The sequence below is a fragment of the Amyelois transitella genome, chromosome 13, assembly GCF_032362555.1.
Source record: "Amyelois transitella isolate CPQ chromosome 13, ilAmyTran1.1, whole genome shotgun sequence".
Classification (NCBI taxonomy): domain Eukaryota; kingdom Metazoa; phylum Arthropoda; class Insecta; order Lepidoptera; family Pyralidae; genus Amyelois; species Amyelois transitella.
This window is the reverse complement of record NC_083516.1, coordinates 8171136-8190141: the sequence shown is the minus strand read 5'-3', so window position 1 is coordinate 8190141 and position 19006 is coordinate 8171136. Positions and strand designations below refer to the sequence as shown.

At 33.8% G+C, this 19006-nt stretch overlaps 2 protein-coding genes across 2 annotated transcripts; both read right to left on the bottom strand.

Annotated features, from left to right (window-relative positions):
* Positions 1-813: 813 nt before the first annotated feature.
* On the bottom strand, positions 814-2894 carry LOC106129227 (centromere protein S). The gene is made up of 4 exons (XM_013327726.2): positions 2756-2894; positions 2385-2542; positions 2004-2070; positions 814-1064 (listed from the first exon to the last, which is right to left on the bottom strand). Exons 1-4 carry the CDS (start codon positions 2786-2788, stop codon positions 831-833), a joined length of 492 nt encoding a protein of 163 aa, XP_013183180.2. The 5' UTR covers positions 2789-2894; the 3' UTR covers positions 814-830.
* Positions 2895-4938: 2044 nt separating this feature from the next.
* Positions 4939-9239, bottom strand: LOC106129244 (GTP-binding protein 128up). The gene is made up of 7 exons (XM_013327744.2): positions 9037-9239; positions 8672-8792; positions 8090-8265; positions 7471-7710; positions 6960-7128; positions 6173-6425; positions 4939-5766 (listed from the first exon to the last, which is right to left on the bottom strand). Exons 1-7 carry the CDS (start codon positions 9076-9078, stop codon positions 5664-5666), a joined length of 1104 nt encoding a protein of 367 aa, XP_013183198.1. The 5' UTR covers positions 9079-9239; the 3' UTR covers positions 4939-5663.
* Positions 9240-19006: the final 9767 nt, after the last annotated feature.

Sequence of the window (19006 nt, the reverse complement as noted above, 5' to 3'; positions counted from 1 at the left end):
GTTATTTTCCACATACGAGAACAAGACGGGCATCAGTTCGAATCCTGATTACAACAAACATGGTCGAGTAAAAAATTTATCGTTTTTGAAAACATAACGAGTAAGCCATCTCTAAATCAAAAAAAAGAAAAAAGTAAATTTCTGTAGGTAATTCATGTTGTTCATTTTCGGAGACACAAGTGTACCGACAAAATTACATATAGGTCAAAGTACTTTTCAGGATTTTACCTACTGCTAAAAAGAGCCATTTCCATACTTTAAAGCCGACATTCGTTACCTCAACCCGCTGAGGTAAGCAGTGTTGTTTTATTTCCAACTCCACCTCCATCATTACGTACCTTCAGCTCATTACGGCCAACAGATCACTCGTTTAATTCTTGCATTTCCGATCCAAAGATATTCAAATATAAACCCTAATGACGCACGGGAAATGTTAATAAAATGTTAATGCGGCGAAAGCCGTCCCCGGTAGCAATAAGTGACAGATTTGCTTGACAGACACTGCTCGTTTACCACAATATATGGATAAGTCACGACTTGTTTTTTGTATGATTGTTATTCACGTTTTGATTTTAATATTTTGTATTATTATCTAAGTTTGAATTATCTATCTTTTTATTGCTTTCTTTTGCATGCGGAATCATCACACACCTACTTACCTATTTTTTTAGTGAATGCATAGCTGACGGGTTATAGAAATTCAATATTATTAAAGACTTATGCTTGAACAGTTAATCCGTGAAAGTCTTACCACAATCGCTAAAACTTCTTCGTAATCCGAATGATGAACTTAAGATGAATAAAAACAATCGCTATAATTAATCTTAACTTTAATCAATTGTCAAATCGATTGCATCACTAATATCCATATGTTCGAAGTCGTCGTCGATTTTGGGCGCACTAGTTCTTTTTTGCCCTGTAGTTTCTTTTGACCCAATAACATTTGACCCTATCTTTAGAACTTCTGCAGTCTTTGCCACTGGTGTCTCTGGTTTACTGCCGGGAGTACCAGTTTTGCGCCTTTTTTCTTTTGGTGCTGGCAGGTTAGAGTTTAAGTGGCTTCTCTAAAGTAAAAAGAAAAAAAAATGTGTACATAGTTCAGATAATTCGTAAAGCGTATTAATAATAATTTTTACAATTTTAGTGTTTGCTTGCGAATAAGTAACTTTATTTCGCTAAGTAATTTACACATGCATTTACAGGGTTCTCATATTTCATTCGATTTACGAAAATTGCATAAGAATTGTTCAGTAGTTTTGAGTTAAATTTCTTACGAAAATTTATGAGGTTTAATTTCTTACAATTTAACAAAACGACCAAAAATTATTGTTTGATAATTCAAACCTAAATTTTATTGTTTTTCTAACCAATCTTTGACACATACACTCTTCCAACTAAAATAATTGTACAAGCACACAACACACACCCAATTAGTGGCTCAATTACATATAATTTAAAGTTCAAAATAGCAATTGCATAAATAACATCCCCCATCGCCTACTATTTAATAATTCAGTATCGAATTTAAATTAAAATCGGCTAAAATAACTGTAAACCGATTCATGACTGGCAAAGTGGATCAGAATAAAACGCATTAAGTTGTTTATTAGGTATGCATGCGATAGTTTAATTGTATAAAATTAAACTATACATACATACATATATAATACAATAATATCGCATTAACAATAGGTATATGTTTGACGGAAAGGTCGCTCGCTATGTTATCTCATATATAAAATTATCGTGTGACAATGTTCGTTCCCGTACTCCTCCGAAACGGCTTGCGGACCCTAGGTCCCAACTGTAACAAACTTCAAGATAACCTTTCACGTTATTTCTTGTTTTAAATAATCTGAGGTAAGGTAATGCAGCAAAAGTAGAATGCAGGGATCGTGGCAAGTAGGAAGATGTCTCTGCCTACCTCTCCGGAAAAGATGTGTGATTTTATATAACTATATAAGGTAATGTTGTATTCTACAACTTGGAATATTCTATCTTACCAATGATGGGTTCCTCCTAACCAGCAACTTGACGTCTTCAGCGTTTATTACTGTTCGCTTTGCATGCCTGGAATAAAAACAAAGTTGTTTACAAAATAAAATGATATTAAAAATAAAATAAAATAGTTTTAAGGAAACAAGCATTTTTTTAATTTCTTATTTGTATCATTTAAGGAACTACCTACTTGGCAGTATTAAAAGGCCATATTCTCGTATCGTAATAACTTTAAAGCAAACTTTAGAAGCTAAACTTTAAAGCCATACAATAGCTGTGATAAATGAGAATAATTGCATTTTTGCTAGAGAAAGAAAAATTGTGATTGTGAAGCTAATGACACACTGCCTTCGAATTTTTTGTGTGAATGTAACATTGAAATTTACTTTGCGAATGCTTCCAAGTCGGTACCATACATCGATATTTTTTTGAAGACAAGTTCTGATATAATTTCCATTGCTGGTTTGGTAATATCCAATCCCATTAGATGACATATTTCAGTGCAAATGGACCGGATGTCGCGATAAAGGGAAACGCGAAGTTTCTGAAACAAAAATTGTAAGTACGCCATCTGTACTAATTTTACTGAACTGACAAGCAACATTAAGAAATTATGTAGTTCTAACTTTTTTCAATAGATGGCATACGCAGCGGTTTGTTTACATCCATCCCGGTTTCTACTTTCTAATACAAAATGTATGTCCAAAGTTTAACACTTTGACTACAATGTAATAAAAAACTTCAATTGGATGCTTACCTGTGTTGGTGATAAATTTTCAAATGTTGACATTATTTTGGTAAAAGATTTTTAAGTTAGACGTATAAAATAGAACGAAATTATCATCACTCCACATAGACTTAACGTAAAGTAACTAACCTCAAAATTATTTTATTTGACAATGACAGAAATAAACAAAGGAACTATATTTTCTATCACCAAAATTTATATTTGTCATCAAGTTGTATCACCTAATAAATAGATCTATCGCCACGAAATATTTTCGTTCTCAGATAAACAAAAATTGTTCCCAGGTATGAATTATCAAATTAATGTTAATATATGTGTAAAATAAGAGATCGATAACCAATAAAATTATATTGAATTACATGAATATAAACTTCGTTCTTATAATAATAGTTTTGTTACTTAAATAATAGCTCTGTGCTCAGAATGGTAGATCTGTCACCAAATAAATCGATTATCGATCCCTGACTGCGACTCCTTTTTATTTGATATTTTGTCACCAATACAGTAGTAACATTTTATTTCGTTCAGATATTAAATTAATAGTATTCGTTACCAATTTAATACATCAATTTATAATTTTAATGAAAAAATGATCAAAGGGGCGGAGACAAATTGGCGCGCTTTAAAAATTGACCAATCCGGCCTCAACGATGGGTAGTAGTTAACTATTGATTATTTTAACTTTAATTAAGTGTTTTATCTACTATTCTGCTAGCCATAAGCCAGCTATTTTAAACCAGCGCTGATTGTTCAGTGGTTATTATTTTTAAGAATAAATATTGATTATTTTAACTTTAATAAAGTGTTTTATCTACTATTCTGCTAGCCATAAGCCAGCTATTTTAAACCAGCGCTGATTGTTCAGTGGTAATTATTTTCAACAATAAATATTGATTATTTTAACTTTAATTGTTTTATTTACTACTCTGCTAAAAATTTTATTTAAATATAATTTATACTACCAGTGGAAATTTAGAACCTTGGGAGTCTAGTTAAGTAGCAGAATCTTTTGGTTGAAACGATGATGACAACCCTAATTTTTTATTTGAACTTAATGCAATTTTCTAGTAACATAATATGATTTATTGGTGATCTCTTTAAATTAGTTTGCTTAAATACTTATTAGGACACACCTATTATAATACATACAAAAACATTTATTTGGTACTAGACCTTATATCTCAGGATTTTAGGTGATTTATTGTGGAACTGATTTTGCATTATTTGGTGACTACATTTTGGTGACAGATCTACTATGTTGAGGACAAACCCTATTATTTAAGAAACACAAAACTAATTAAATTGGTGATAGCTTAAATGATACCCATAAACAAACCGGCATGCCGGGCATAGACATCTTTGTAACGTTTATCTCTGACCTATGATTAATAGGCAAAGACAGTAATGAAGTATAATGTCTTAGGAGTTAAGATTTCGCATTCAAGTCTTACATAGATAGACATTTGCCCGGAACTTTTTCTGGTATTTCCAAGTTTATTAATTAATGAGATAGAGACGAGAACATTTTAATCTTTTAATTTTTATTGTAAATGTATTTGTTATATATTAATTTATTTGTATTATAGTGTGTAAAATTGGCAAAGCTAAAAAAGTAATGTTTTTTATCGCAATGAAGTTTTATCCCATTCTTGACCGCGTCTTTATAATCTAACACGGTATGAAAGGAAAAATTTTAAGAAAAATGAAACTAATCTTACAAATTTACTGCATTTAATGAGCATTCTGTACATACACTTTGCAAAAACATCCCACTGTCTTAGTATAAAATATGTTATATGATCAAATATTTTAATCCCAGTATATAAAACAAAATGGCGGTATGTCCATATTGTCCTCTTAAATTCTCTCCAGTAAACGTTTATCGTAGAATAAATTATAGAAATTTATGGTGATACCTCTCAACTGCTGTCTACACCGTCAGGGATAAAGACGTGATGTGAAGAGTAACATACAATGTATGCAATTACTTAAAATATTTCTGCAAACCTTTATATTGAAAGAAAGCACAGGCTTATAAAACATACATCAGAAAATATGTCATATTATAAGGCCCTTAGCCCAGCCCAGACAAATTCAAGTTTTAATAAATAGGTACTTAAGACAAACTTCAAGAAAATAATTGTCACGATGTGTAAACAAAGAACTACAGTCATACTAAATCTTTTTCAAATGCTTGAGTTACAATCATTCATAGCAATTCAAATAAATGCACTTGAATATTGTATGTTAATTATAAACAACCCTTATATAATTTCATTTGTTAACAATAACAATTCCTTTAGATGTCAAGTCCGATGAATGTGCTAGGTTAACAGGTAAATTTTTATTTTAATATATTCAATGTTAAAACGATTTTTTTCCGCCACTGTTTTCTTATACGTATGTATTGATAAATATACAAAAAATATAAGCTGTACCAACTGAAAATTAGCCCTTTTCTCATCAAAAAACGTGAGTGAATATGTCTTACACATAAACAGTCACTTAACAAAAACGTAATTTTTTATAACTTCTAATGTTATTTCATCATTATTATTATTTCATGAAAAGCCCTAGTTTACTTTTAAAAATAATATATATTGGGCTTTTACTCGTGACATTAGAATTAATTACCGTCAAAAGAATTCAATCCAGCAATTGTTTCAAGCCACAAAATATACTATATTTATTTCATTAACATACCTAGAATACTTTTAACCTTACTGTTTAACACGGGATACACTTTATAATAAAAATGTCCTTACAAGACTTATTGGCTCTGTTCACCCGGCAAGCGATATAGACATGATTATTTGTATGTATGTATGTATGTCCTTACACATTCACTGGACTATAACATCAGGCAATCAATAGGATGCGTTTACTTCCAAAAATATAATCTCAGGAGACTGTCATTTTACACTTTCTTCACAATCTGAACCACGTCTTCATCAGCTAAAATGTGTTCGATGCCAACCTTCTGCGGTTGATGCTTCACCGACGAGCCCCACACGAGGGCGCTAGAAAAAGAAAAAGAGAAATAAAGAAATAAGTTCTCTGTCTGGTAGAAATTGCTTCTAGCATTAAGTCCGCCAATTGTGCTATACATTTGTATTTTGTGCAATAAATACATATAAAAAATTGGTATTTCAAACACATACATACATGCATATTATCACGTCTATATCCGTTGCAGGGTAGACAGAGCCAAGTCTTGAATAACTGATGGGTCACGCTCGGCCGTTAGGCTTAATGATAGAATTGAGATTCAAATAGAGACAGGTTGCTAACCTATCACCTAAATGAAGAATCTCAAGTTCATATAACTACCCCTTAGTCACCTTCTACAACATCCATGGGAAAGATATCCCAGAAAAGATAATGAAAATCACTACAAACATATAGAAAAGTGAAACCATTACTTACTATTTAAATTCCTTAACAATGGACCTATGCAGCTTATTACAGAAGTCTTCAACGCTCGTTCTGTCTGCATGCAATACCACTGGGGAGTTATAATCGGGCAGTTGTCCTTTAGGTTTGGTGTATATCCTGATAAGTTTGAGGTATTCCCACATTTTCTCCAGTAGGTCGTCGAAGTTCCATTTGTGGTGAGCCGAGATTGGAACACAGTGCGGGATTTTGTAGATTACGTCCAGTTCCTCTATGCTAATTTGGTCTGGAAATAATGAATGTTTATTTTTAACTGCTGATTACAGATAACTTTTATTTATTTAAAATAATATACAATAGGTGAACTTATTGCCTAATAAGGCATTCACTACCAGTCAAACCTTTAGACCAAATATTTTATTAAAATTATACCAATGCAGTGTCGGGAAGACGACCAAGGGCTACGGCTTATAAACTTGGGATTTTAGGCAATGGGCTAGATTCAAATAGTGACAGGTTGCTAGCCCATCGCCTAAAAAGAATCCCAAGTTTGTAAGCCTATCCCTTAGTCGCCTTTTACGACATCCATGGGAAAGAGATGGACTGATCCTATTCTTTTTTTTTTTCTTTGGATATTCAAGGGAATTCACTTTAGAAACTGACTGGATATTTCACTAATTAGACCTTACGTGGCGAGAGGAATGACATATACCAACACACTCCCCAAACTGCTGGGTCTAAAGATGTGGTCTAGGGGTGCACTAAGAGAGAATTTTCCGAAATTCCTAGGGGGTGTACTCCAAATACGCATAAGTCTTACCAATTTTATTCAGTAAATAAATGCAAGGCACGTAGATCCTGTTGCCTTCGATGACGTCGATAAGGTCGTCGCTGGTCGCGTCATATCGCAGCGTTATGTCAGCATTGTGGATCTTGTACTCAGAGAGGATGGTCTTCACCGTTTCCATGTCCAGCTCGGTTTGGGGGCACTGAAAGTATGAAATATATTTATTTTTTCAAAATTGTGTACTTGCTTGACCCTTTGGGAATTTTCAAAGACATCAAGGAAGAGATTGCATGTGCGTAAAGGCCGCTTTATGTTCTGTTTCAATTCTTTTGTTTCGTTCTAAATGCTTTTGTGCTTATATATCCTGAAACAATGTGATGTCGTCACGAGAATCAGTCTTTGCAAGATGACAGTTCTCATCTCACTATTGCATTGCCAGAATTATGCCATGAACAGCAGAATATTTATGAGCAATAGAATGTTTATGAGCAAAACATTTTTCTTGGCTTACAGATCATAAAAAAATAAATTTTATACTACTCACAGTAGAGTTTAAATTGATTCCTCCTTTGTCTTTTTTTCTGAAATGTATGTTAGGAGGCTGCTTGTTTAACCGCAACCCGAAGCCTTCCAACTCATGCTCTAACAGTTTCTTATGCTGCAACGGCTTCAGCACGTCCAGCACTATGAAGATGAGACTGCAAGTCCGGGCTACTGCTATGACCTGCCGACCTCGACCTTTGCCGTCTTTGGCTCCTTCAATGATACCAGGCAGATCGAGGAGCTGTAATGTTAAGAGTATTTATGTACAAATGAAGGCTACTCTGGGAAGGATGCGGAGATTAGTCAGGTGGCACTTCATGTAAAATCTGGACTTTCCCACAAGAAGATCCTTTCTCCAGAAGGGCGAGCTTCTAGTTAATGTCTAGTGTCAAATTTCATCAATTCCAGTCTAAGTATAATCTTACAAACAAAAATACAGTTCTTTTTAATAATTTATACATATCTATGCAGATGCTTGTTAGATTGTGGTTTTGGTTAAGCAAATCTCTTTACCCTAATTATATTTTTATTAGGGTAAGTGTGGTATGACTTTTTACGAGAAATGCCAACAGGAGCCAAGGCCTAATCATATTAGATATTTTCTTTTCTATATTACTTACTTGAATCTTAGCACCTTTGTATTTAATACATCCTGGTACAGTAGTGAGAGTTGTGAACTCGTATGCTGCTACCTCAGAGTACACTCCTGCCAAATTAGAAAGTAATGTCGACTTGCCCACTGATGGGAAGCCCACAAAGCCAATACGGGCATCACCAGTTTTGGCCACATCGAACCCTGTAATGTAATGAAGAATAATTGAATGAGTAAAAGACGGACATTTGTTGCATGATAATATTACATACATACATAAAACATGTATGTATAATATTTGTTGAAAATAATCAAGTTACATTAATTCCCATTTTCATACATTAATAACAATGCAGCATGAAAGTTTATAAGTACTTATGTTAATGTTGCATAAAACAAATTGTTCAGAATTTATCATGATCTAATTCAGAAATTAAAGAGTAGGAAAACTCAAGTTTAAAATTTATTATTTCTTTCTGTAATGAAAATTCACTGAAAGTTTACACTTGATCTTCATTTTCCTTGCATAGCCTGTGTCTATGTCTTGAATAAATTAAAACAGAAAAATATCACATAAATTTGCACACATTTTTGTCACACATCAGCTCACCTTCGCCCGTTGCGCCGCCACCACCCTTAGGAGTTATCAATTCTCGCCTCAATTTAGCAAGCCGGGCTTTTAGAATTCCCAAATGAAGAGCTGTGGCTTTATTTTTTTGAGTACGGGCCATCTAAAAAGGACAACATATTTTTTTATAATTCATGTAGAAAATGACAGAAATCAATAACAAATTTTATTATTATTACTTATTAGCAGAATTTTTTTTAATTTTATTTTCAGGCATAAAAAGAACATAGATACATAGACTTCCATACATATTTAACTTAAATAAAATATCAATATTATTGTAGATTCTAAAGTACAATTATATTATTAATTTCAACCAAAATTTAATTATAACCTATTGTACGAACCTCCGACTCGATCGCGGCAATTTTTTCTAAGATAGTAGACATTTTCACAGATTTTTCTTATGCAAATTATTTATTTATTATCGAAACGATGTTAATTTGTACAAGATAAATAAGATTTAACTGTATTTTTATAAAAATAAATAGAAAGCGTGTCAATCTTATTTCGTGGACACCTTTCCGTTCCGCAAAGAAAATGAAAACGATTGACGAACTGTCAGTGTCAGTGACACTTGACACTCACAACACAACACAAATAACAGTGTTGCAAGCAGGGTTTGTTAACGTTACCAAATAACCAATACCAAAAAACACTACAAGTACCGTTATTTTCTCAAAGTTAAGACTTTTACTGTTAAAGGCGTGATATAGGTAATATTATCTTATAACGTTATATAAAGGTATTAAATTAAATTAAGTTAAATATATCGTCACCAATTTAAAGTTAAATATAGCGGTACCAATAAACGTTATAAATAACATTAGCAAGAAGGGTTTTAAATATTGCAGCGTTATGTGAAATAAAAATCTGTTTTGTTACATAAAATATAGGTACATAAAGTTATGTTTGTCGCAACGCAACTGAACGATTCGTGACACGATTAAAAATGTTGACGGCGAATCCGTCATTAAATCTACAAAAACAGTCCTAACGATACAATCAATACCTTTTACTGTTAACTTATGTCATAACGTTAACGATAAATGAATTTACCGGTAAATAAAAAAAAAAGTTTTTTTGACAGTTAAAACTATACCAATTTTTTTACGGTAATTCAAACCCTGGATGCAAGCGTATACATTCCTATTTACCAACGGACCTTTGAAAGTGTATTTTCTTGTATAATTTTGTATAATAACTCTGGTAGGTATGTATAAAGCAACAATAATTCACAAAATCAAATTTATACAACTGCATCAATCCTATTTCGAACCCTGCCATCTATAGACAAATTCTACAAATTACTTCCTACTTCAATTAATGCAAACCATTTCGTTGTGACTACCCCTAAAGAGATGGCGCTTTTTAAATAGTTTTAAAACAAACCACGTGGAAATGCTTTGCCGCAGGTTTGCGCAACGTAAGTAAGAAGAAAAGACAGGAAAACTGTGGGGTTCGGTGTTTCAAACTGGAATGCCTCAGTACCTTGTACGTTGTCGTAAGGGGTGGGTTCGTCGCTACCGAGCCGCTAGCTTCGCCTAAAGTTTACGAGCGTAAATAGGCCAAAATATTCCGACTAAACTGTTGGTGAATTACATAGTTTTAGAATTAATGTTGCTTGTATGTAGTGTAAATAATTGTAATTATCTGTGTGAAAAATAGATTTAAGATTGTGGATAAAACTGTTAAGTTGGAAGTTGAAGAAATAATTAAAATACCACTTGATAAATAGGTAAGTTAAGCCGAAATACTTACAACAAACATAATTAATAACTCACTTATCAGTTTGTTCTTAAAATAAAATAGTCAAAACAAGCGTTAAGGCCTGGAACAATAGTATTTTTCCACGTGAATCAGAGGATTTATGATGATGTTTTTTGATAAAAGTGATATATGTAATTATAAGCCTACTAAATTTCAAATTAAAGTCAAAAGTCATGTTTCCGAGTGCTTTACTACTTGTAGAAAACTAAATATATTTTTCCATGCTTATGATGCATGCAGAACCAAATTTATGGGGTAGTTTCCCCTACATCTTTGCGAAGGATAGACGTGATATGCTTTTGTTATAAGACTGAGTAACTCACTGACCCCAGGATCGTGGTCACAGGCACACCCCGGGCTCCTCTCCAGAGAGTTGAGGCTGTTGCCGGGATTAACTTTAGAAGGAAGAGGATAAATTACGTAGGTAGGTATGTGAAGTGAGGGCCGTGTGGTTACCGACACTTTAGAACAAGACTCCACTCAAGTGTCCTGTATCAGGATAGGCTTATAAACTTGGGATTCCTCTTGTAGGCGATGGGCTAGCAACCTGTCACTATTTGAATCTCAATTCCATTATAAAGCCATACATCAGAACGTGGCTTTTCTGTATTTTCAGGGATATAGAAGTAATTATACCTATGTATGTATGTATAGTAAGTTATGTGTGTGGCATTTACAAGCTTTAATACACACTTATTTGGACATTCGTGTAAAATATTTTCTCGCCTTATCGAAAAATCTTCAGTTAGCCATCAAACGGCTTGGACATCGCACAGTGAGAACTCAATACAATCATAACATTCCATATCCCTTCCATTTTTCTCAAGGGCCCTTCAAAGCGCGACTACGCGTGAAAATTTCCCCACAATATATCAGAATGTGACATTTTTCCCCGAGAACATGGCTGAAGTCTTATCACGGATCGCAAATTTAACTGGCCGTCCTTTTCTAATAGATAAATTCAATAATACGGACCCCAACTCGATTATGAGGCGACGAGCGTGCGTGAAATAGTGATGCCCTTTTATCTGAATGGAGAAGTATGGTTTTTAGACTGTATTAAAAAATAAAAGAGTTGTTTTATGGTTTTAATTGTAGATTTACTGATACCCCGGGCCAAGGGTTTAGGTCACCTATCAATTTACTCTTTCTAGTTAATATTCATTTGTACTTAGCTACTTCCTATGCAGTGCTAATAATTGCAGATATCGGTGTAAGGAATGACTTACGTTATAAATATTCTGATTCCTAAGAAGATGGTGAAGCAATCTAAAGAGAATAATTCTTTTTAGGTTTTGCGTTTTACGAATAGCTCTTTTTGATAACGACCCGAAGATTTATGTTCTTTATGTAACATCTATAATTTTTAGATTTTTCGAGTACGGCATATTGGCTATTAAATTCGTATGTAGTTTCAGTATCTGCTTCTCACACACACTCGACGCAGCTTTTATCGCGCGAGCTATCGCTGCCGCGTTTCACATCACAAAAGAAAACTAAACTGCGGTAGTTTTTCGCGCGATGAAAACGGCGTCGCGCGTGCATGCAATAAATAAGGTTTATTATCTTGTTTCAACGTGTATTTTAAACTGTTTTCTATTGTTTCAGATGAAATGATTCCAATTCGATAAGTACAGACAAAGAATTTTATATTATATTCTTATTAATAATTAATAACGATGAAATCGTGTAACAAATTGAGATGATTCATTAAAAAAAAAAGATTGTGTCAACAGTTTTAATGCCAATAAAAACAATGGAATTGACATGTTCGGAATTTAAATTTTGAATATGTCTTCCGAAGTTTCTTTGGAGGGACGGGAGAGGCCTGGCTTGATCCGAAGGGCATTAGGGGCCTGTGTAAGGGCCACTTGTTCCCAAGTGGGCCTGGTGATTTTGGTGGTGGTATATGTTCTTCTTGGTGCTTTGTTGTTCGAGTACTTGGAGTCAGGCCCGGAGGTCCAGAAGCGGTCGGCCATTCAAAGGTCCAGGGAGGAGTGCTTGAAGGAACTTTGGGCTATAACAGGTAAGTGTTATTTTTTTTTATAAAATTTATTTTATTCGCTCGCTACCTTGTTATGTATAAAAAAGATAGAATATGTGAAAACCAATACACGGAAGATTCTTGCTCTATGACATGTCTATGCCTAACTTACTCTTAAGTGCAGCTTCGCCTGGTTGAATTGAAAAAATCCTGCAAATTTCCGTTACCATTGAAATTTCACGATCACCTCTATTGGTGCTGGGGTGCGCCCTCTTGGTCCAGATAATTGCAGCAGATAAAAGTGTTTGTTCCTTTGATCACCTCTTACGAAATGCACAAAAAGAAATGTTATTGTTCTACTCTTGAGCAGTGCAAAACAATTAGTTTTTTTTTATAATTTTATCCACAATTAAAATGCCTACATATATCGAGGATATAAAACCATTAAAAATACCTAATGTACTATATGAATCTCAATTCTATCATTAAGCCAAACAGCTGAACGTGGCCTATCAGTCTTTTCAAGACTGTTGGCTCTGTCTACCTCACAAGGGATGTAGACGTGTTTATATGTATGTAGGTACATATGTTAAAAATAATCTTAAGGTAAGTGCTATAACGATAAAATTAGGAGTCGATAAAATTTTAACAACTTAGGTAAGTAGGTATATATCGCTCCTTACCACCCAGGAAACTTGTAAAACGGTTAAACATTCAACAAGTGAAATGTGCATTGCCAAGACAACGCAAAGTGCTAACTTGGCGTCTTTGAATACTGAAGGTACCTTCATAAATTAGTTTTCACAAGATGAAACTGCAAAATTTTTAAGTCGCATGTGATATACTCGTAGATTTAAATTGATCACAACTGTTGTATCGAGACTCACACGACTGTAAAACAATATTTTCATTCTTATTTATTTTACAAAAAAAAGAAGACTTAAGACCTACATACATACATGCAGTCACGTCTATATCCTTTGCCGGGTAAACAGAGCCAACAGTTTTGAAAAGACTGATAGGACACGTTAAGATTTTTGGCTTGATGGTAGAATTAAGATTCGAATAGTGACAGGTTGCTAGCTCATCGCCGAAATGAAAAATCCTAAGTTTATACGCCTATCCCTTAGCCGCCTTTTACGACATCCATGGGAAAGAGAAGCAATGGTCCTATTCTTTTTTTATTGGTGCCGGGACCCACACGGCACCCAACATGTAAGACCATTAAAAATTATCTTAATGAGCCCCAAAGCGATAAAATTAGCACGGCCGGTTCGATTCGATATAATCTTAACAACTCATATCGCTTCTTACGACCTAGGAAACTTGTGAACCAGTTAAACATTCAACAAGTAGAATGTGCAGCTTGCCAAGACAATGCAAAGAGCTAACTTGGTATGTTGGAACCAAGGATGCCTTTGTAATTAAGTTATGACAAAAGTTATTATCTGTTTGTATTTAAAATCGATAGCTAATCAGAGTTTGTGTGTGTAATTCGAGGATACTTAATAAGAAGAATACAAGGTAAATGTAGGCATGGATCAAATTGAGAACATATGGTGAAAGATCAATACTGCCTTAAATTGGCTAACTTGGAGTTTGGAGCTTGGAGTGTGCATACAAATATTGATTTATGCTTTTGCTGCATCTGCGTGGGAATTTCCTTAAAAAACCTATAATATTCTTCAACGTTATCTCTATGACAAATATCGTCACAATTGATTTTTCGAGTTTGGTTACAAAAATTCAAATCCTTTTTTCTTATACCTAATAGAATAGTACCTAAGTATGACAAATAACCTGATTATTAGATTCATCTAAATAATTTAACTGAGTTGACGGAATTTAAATAATCAAATCACAAACTCATATTATTGCATAAATTATGATTGTCATAAAAACAATATTCACAGTATCAAACCGCAGGATATAAATTGAACTCAACGCTTGTCAAATTATTTTGAAACGGAACGTTATAATAATAATGGACATGTGCTGATTTTCCACTATCTAAATAGATTTACTAGCATAATTCTGATACGGAAATACTTTGTGCTAAATTTTAATTGTGTTATATTTCTACTATTAAGGTTTAAAACAAGTTATAATAAGATAAGCTTCCATCTTGGAGATAAAGTGTTTTGGCTTTGTCCACCCCAAAAGTAATAGAGAGTCGATTATAAGTATACATTCTGTCTGTTAGACAAGAAAAAAAATTCAGGTCTTAATAGACCTGAAAAATCTGGGACCGGGAAAGTTTTCTGGGTTGGGCTATGTCACAGTCTGGTTCACAATTATACCATTAATCCATCCAGCTGAACATGGCCTTGCAGTTTTTTCAAGATTGTTGGCTTTACCTCCAACGAAAAACCGTGATACATGTATCTATCTGTGTTTGGACCTAACTCAAAAAAAAGACATGCTTACATAACCGTGGCAAGTCTTCTTATCTTCAGATAAATGGTCGGAAACGATTTGACCCTTTGACAACTGACCTTTAAGGGAATACTTGTAATTTCCCTTGTGCGCGGCTAACGGTGAATGATCATAGATTTTTCGATAGTTGAGTATGTAGTATATTTTTTTTTGCCAAGAGGTGCCTTTTTATAAAGTTGAAAGATTTCATTTAGCCTGAATTAGGAAAAGTTAATACTAGTTTATCACTTGACCAGGAATCTAACTCAGGACGTATCTCTAGAAGCCACAATACCAATGCAACATAAACGCCTTTAAGTACTTAATGCCATACACGTGTACAACAAAATATCGAACAATCAAATTAATACAATACCTAGCTGCTGATGCAGCAACCTTCCAATATAAAGAGTAGAAGTCCTTTGTTCAGTGATAAAGTACCTATCGGACAAAATGTCCTTTAGGGCCGGCTTTTAAAACGCTATGTCATGGCAGGTCCATCAAAAGGCGGAAGAACATAACATTATGTACGTGACAGTGTATTTATACCACGGAAAATGTGTATGAAATTTTATATTTGACAATTTTTACCGAAGAGCCGATGCGGAGTGGACACGATAATTAAAACAAATAATCGTATGTAATATTTCTTTGTTGTTTGTTAAATTTGTTTTCGTTTCGAAATTATTTGCTTAAGAAGTATAATGCAGAAAAGAAAGTGGCTATAGTTATCTTTTGCGTAAGTGAATGAAATGACTTTTAAGAACCGAAAATATACGCTGTGGTATACATACCACAGCGTATATTTTTTACACAGCCTAACGTACACGTTAGGCTGTGTAAAAAATATACAGAAGTAAAACCTTAAAATTTTACATACGTACAAAAAAACCTTACAAATCTGTGCTTTAGTATTTGAATTCCACGTTCCATTTTCACATTACATACAGAATGAAATCGTGGAAGTCCTTACATCCAATTATCAGAAATTCCCAATGCAGAGCCAAAACTTAGCTCAAGCTCAAATCTGTTTCGTGTAATTTGCGTGCGTCGCATCGCATAATTGCACCGATTCTTAAACAGAAAATAATGAATACACAGAATGTACCAATTACTTTTAAGGTGAGCGAAAACAAAGAAACCTGCACATTCAGACAACTGGCAGTGTGACCACGACCAGGTCTGATTTTAGTTCCCTGGCAAGATTGGCAAGGTCGGACATAAGTAATGTAATATTTGACCTACCCGATCCCTTGGGCACCTCTCCAGAGAATAGTTGAAAATCTAACGTATGAGTGACGACGAAACATACATACCTACATGAGGATTACGACAACTTACCCTAAGAAGAAGTTTTGTACATTTTACATAGGGTTGAGCATGTCATCGCTTTTCACTTGCCATGGCTCCTGCAAACTTAATGCGTAAACCTTACTTCTAAAGTTTCCAAAATTGTATTTTTGTGCACAATAAACCCTAATCACGTAACCTTTTATTTATTTTTCATCATCGATTTAGTTCTGTTCACTTCATATTTTATATTCTTAGTGTCGGTCGAGTTGGCGGATTCTGATATGAGCTAATTTGAATCGTGCACGCGTTTCAAAGCTGGACTACGTCTCATCGGCTTGATTAATTTGATTTGTAGGATAACTAGCTTCACCTGGCTTTGCTCGCGTGAAGTCATATAGAATATCATGTCTTATCCCCGATACCAGGAAAAAAAAGTCAACAGTCACAAAGAGACAGACCGTACGTCTTTTAAAATGGAACTTAAAACAGATTAGACTACCGCCTAAAAGAATAATCCTTCATTTAAAAGCTTTCCTGTTAACACATTGCATTATTATAAAATTATTTCCAAAACCTTTTAGTGATTTATGCGAGAATCAGTTACAAAATAATATTTGATAAACTTTTACAATTAAATTACTTATAAATTAATAAATACTTAAATAACTTTTAAATTCGCACAAGTTAGATAAACATGAATATTATTCAAGAGTAAGATTGCACTAGTAACTATTTCTTTCAAACCGAGTGATATGTTGGAATTTAACTGATTTAAATTTCGCATTGCATTATACTATTTATAAATACTACAGGTACTCATTTTGTGAAGTCGGTTAATATTCACCGTAATAAGGCCGCGCACCAGAATAAGGACTCTGTTAGGTAGTAGGTACGGTAGTTGGCGTGTTACTAACGAATTGGCGGTGGAAGAAAATTCTGCCGTACACGACATACGGAGCAGTAGCCCGCTGGTTTTCACTCGCTCAGTGACCATGGATCATTGTAACATTATTCGAAACGCCTTAAAAATATAGGTACGTTAGGTACAACATGATTCGAAACGTCTTAAAAAAATATAGGTACTTTACGTACAATATGATTCGAAACGTCTTAAAAAAATATAGGTACTTTACGTACAATATGATTCGAAACGTCTTAAAAAAATATAGGTACGTTGCGTGCACGTGTATTAAATACACGTAGTATTTATATTGGTAAAAGTTGTAACTATTTTTTTCCAGATTAATCTTAACTTCAAAGTATATCTGTTTCATTACGAGTATGAACTTATGACGTCATGCTACTCATACAACATACATACATACATAAACTCACGCCTCTTTCCCGGAGGGGTAGGCAGAGACTACCTCTTTCCACTTGCCACGATCCCTGCATACTTCCTTTGCTTCATCCACATTCATAACTCTCTTCATGCAAGCTCGGCGGTTTCGGGCACTTTTGACCTCATACAACAACTAGGTACAAACTTTTTGTGAATAAAAATCTGGATTACATGAAAATTTTAATTTATATTTAAGTTGTACATATGGAAAACTTAGCCAATTGCTAAGAAGTATAACTAGGACTATAATAAAATAATCTTTAGTTATGGTCTTCTTTTTAAAGTCTACATTGCAAGTAAACAAATTATAACAGACATGCAACCTTTGCACGCTATTGTACAATGCAGTAGGTTTTCTATAAACACTGTTCTTGAAAATGAATTCAAAGTTACCAGTTTTTTGCTAAAACCAATCAACATTCTCCGTTTAAATTTAAAAAAAGGATTAGGATATATCCTTTTATATTATATTATTATTACCTATTTATATTATGTAATTTAACAAAAAGGATTAAATAAAAAAATACATTTTGTCATTCATGCGCCCGCATTGGTTTTGCATATAGATAAATGAGGGTAGATGCAAAATCATAGACCAAAGACTTACTAGACAAGAACTAGGAGGAGCCTTATTATATAGGTATTTGATGGACGACAGATAGATATTACTTTTTGTCATCAGTTGTCTTTTGGTTATTTAGCCTTTTTTTGAATTCCTGCATTGAAGCAGCATTGTTAAAATCAAGAAGAAGCATTGTTAAAATAAAACTCTGGTCAGATTTTAATCTGTAATATAAAACTCTGTTCAGATTTTAATATGTATATTTAATTTGTCGATATAGTTATGGAAGTCGGGTCAGTCTATGTAAATGCCTGTATTTAGTCTATGTGCAAAATGTGAAATTCCTATGCGCTAGGTTTGATTGTAGATTATAAATCAGTGTCGCCGAAAACCATAGACTAAAAATAATCACTGGCAACACTCAAGGTGAAACAATTAAGGTCGGTCAACGCCATCTGTTGAACGGCAATTAATAACTTTGAGGACAATTGTTCCACTTTGAATATAGAATCCATTTGTTTGATTTGGAACTTTCCAGCATTAACCTTTTCATCGGATTGCGACTAAGGGACCGCGAAAATAGGAAGTAAGGCCGTTCTTAAATTATGTAAATACCTTCTGACGAAACGGAATAATTCAACTCGAAGCTCATTACTGTTATCAGGTGATATTTGAGCTTTAAAACTCATTTGCATATCGAAATTTTGATTTTAATGAGATAATTCATCTCCGTGGTTAATGGAGGATTATTTGTTTTCTTTTTTTATAAATTAAGCTACATTCAATATAAGAAAAAAATATGTTGAAGCGAAAGAAGTATGCAGAGATCGTGGCAAGTGGAAAGATGTGGTCTCTGACTTCCCCTCCGGGAAAGAGTTGTGATTTATGTATGTATAAGAAAAGAACATCTTAAGAACAACCTCTACGGTTAGAACTTATGTTGTTGGGGTA

Excerpts from the sequence above, each read along its gene's own strand:
- LOC106129227 (XM_013327726.2), bottom strand. The coding sequence starts at position 2,788 with ATGTCAACATTTGAAAATTTATCACCAACACAG. Across the intron at positions 2,543-2,755 it reads AAAATTTATCACCAACACAG|AAACTTCGCGTTTCCCTTTA; the intron begins GTAAGCATCCAA and ends TTTTTGTTTCAG. Across the intron at positions 1,065-2,003 it reads TTAGGAGGAACCCATCATTG|AGAAGCCACTTAAACTCTAA; the intron begins GTAAGATAGAAT and ends TTTTTACTTTAG.
- LOC106129244 (XM_013327744.2), bottom strand. The coding sequence starts at position 9,078 with ATGTCTACTATCTTAGAAAAAATTGCCGCGATCGAGTCGGAG. Across the intron at positions 7,711-8,089 it reads ACAAAGGTGCTAAGATTCAA|CTCCTCGATCTGCCTGGTAT; the intron begins GTAAGTAATATA and ends TTAACATTACAG. Across the intron at positions 5,767-6,172 it reads ATTGTTAAGGAATTTAAATA|CGCCCTCGTGTGGGGCTCGT; the intron begins GTAAGTAATGGT and ends TTCTTTTTCTAG.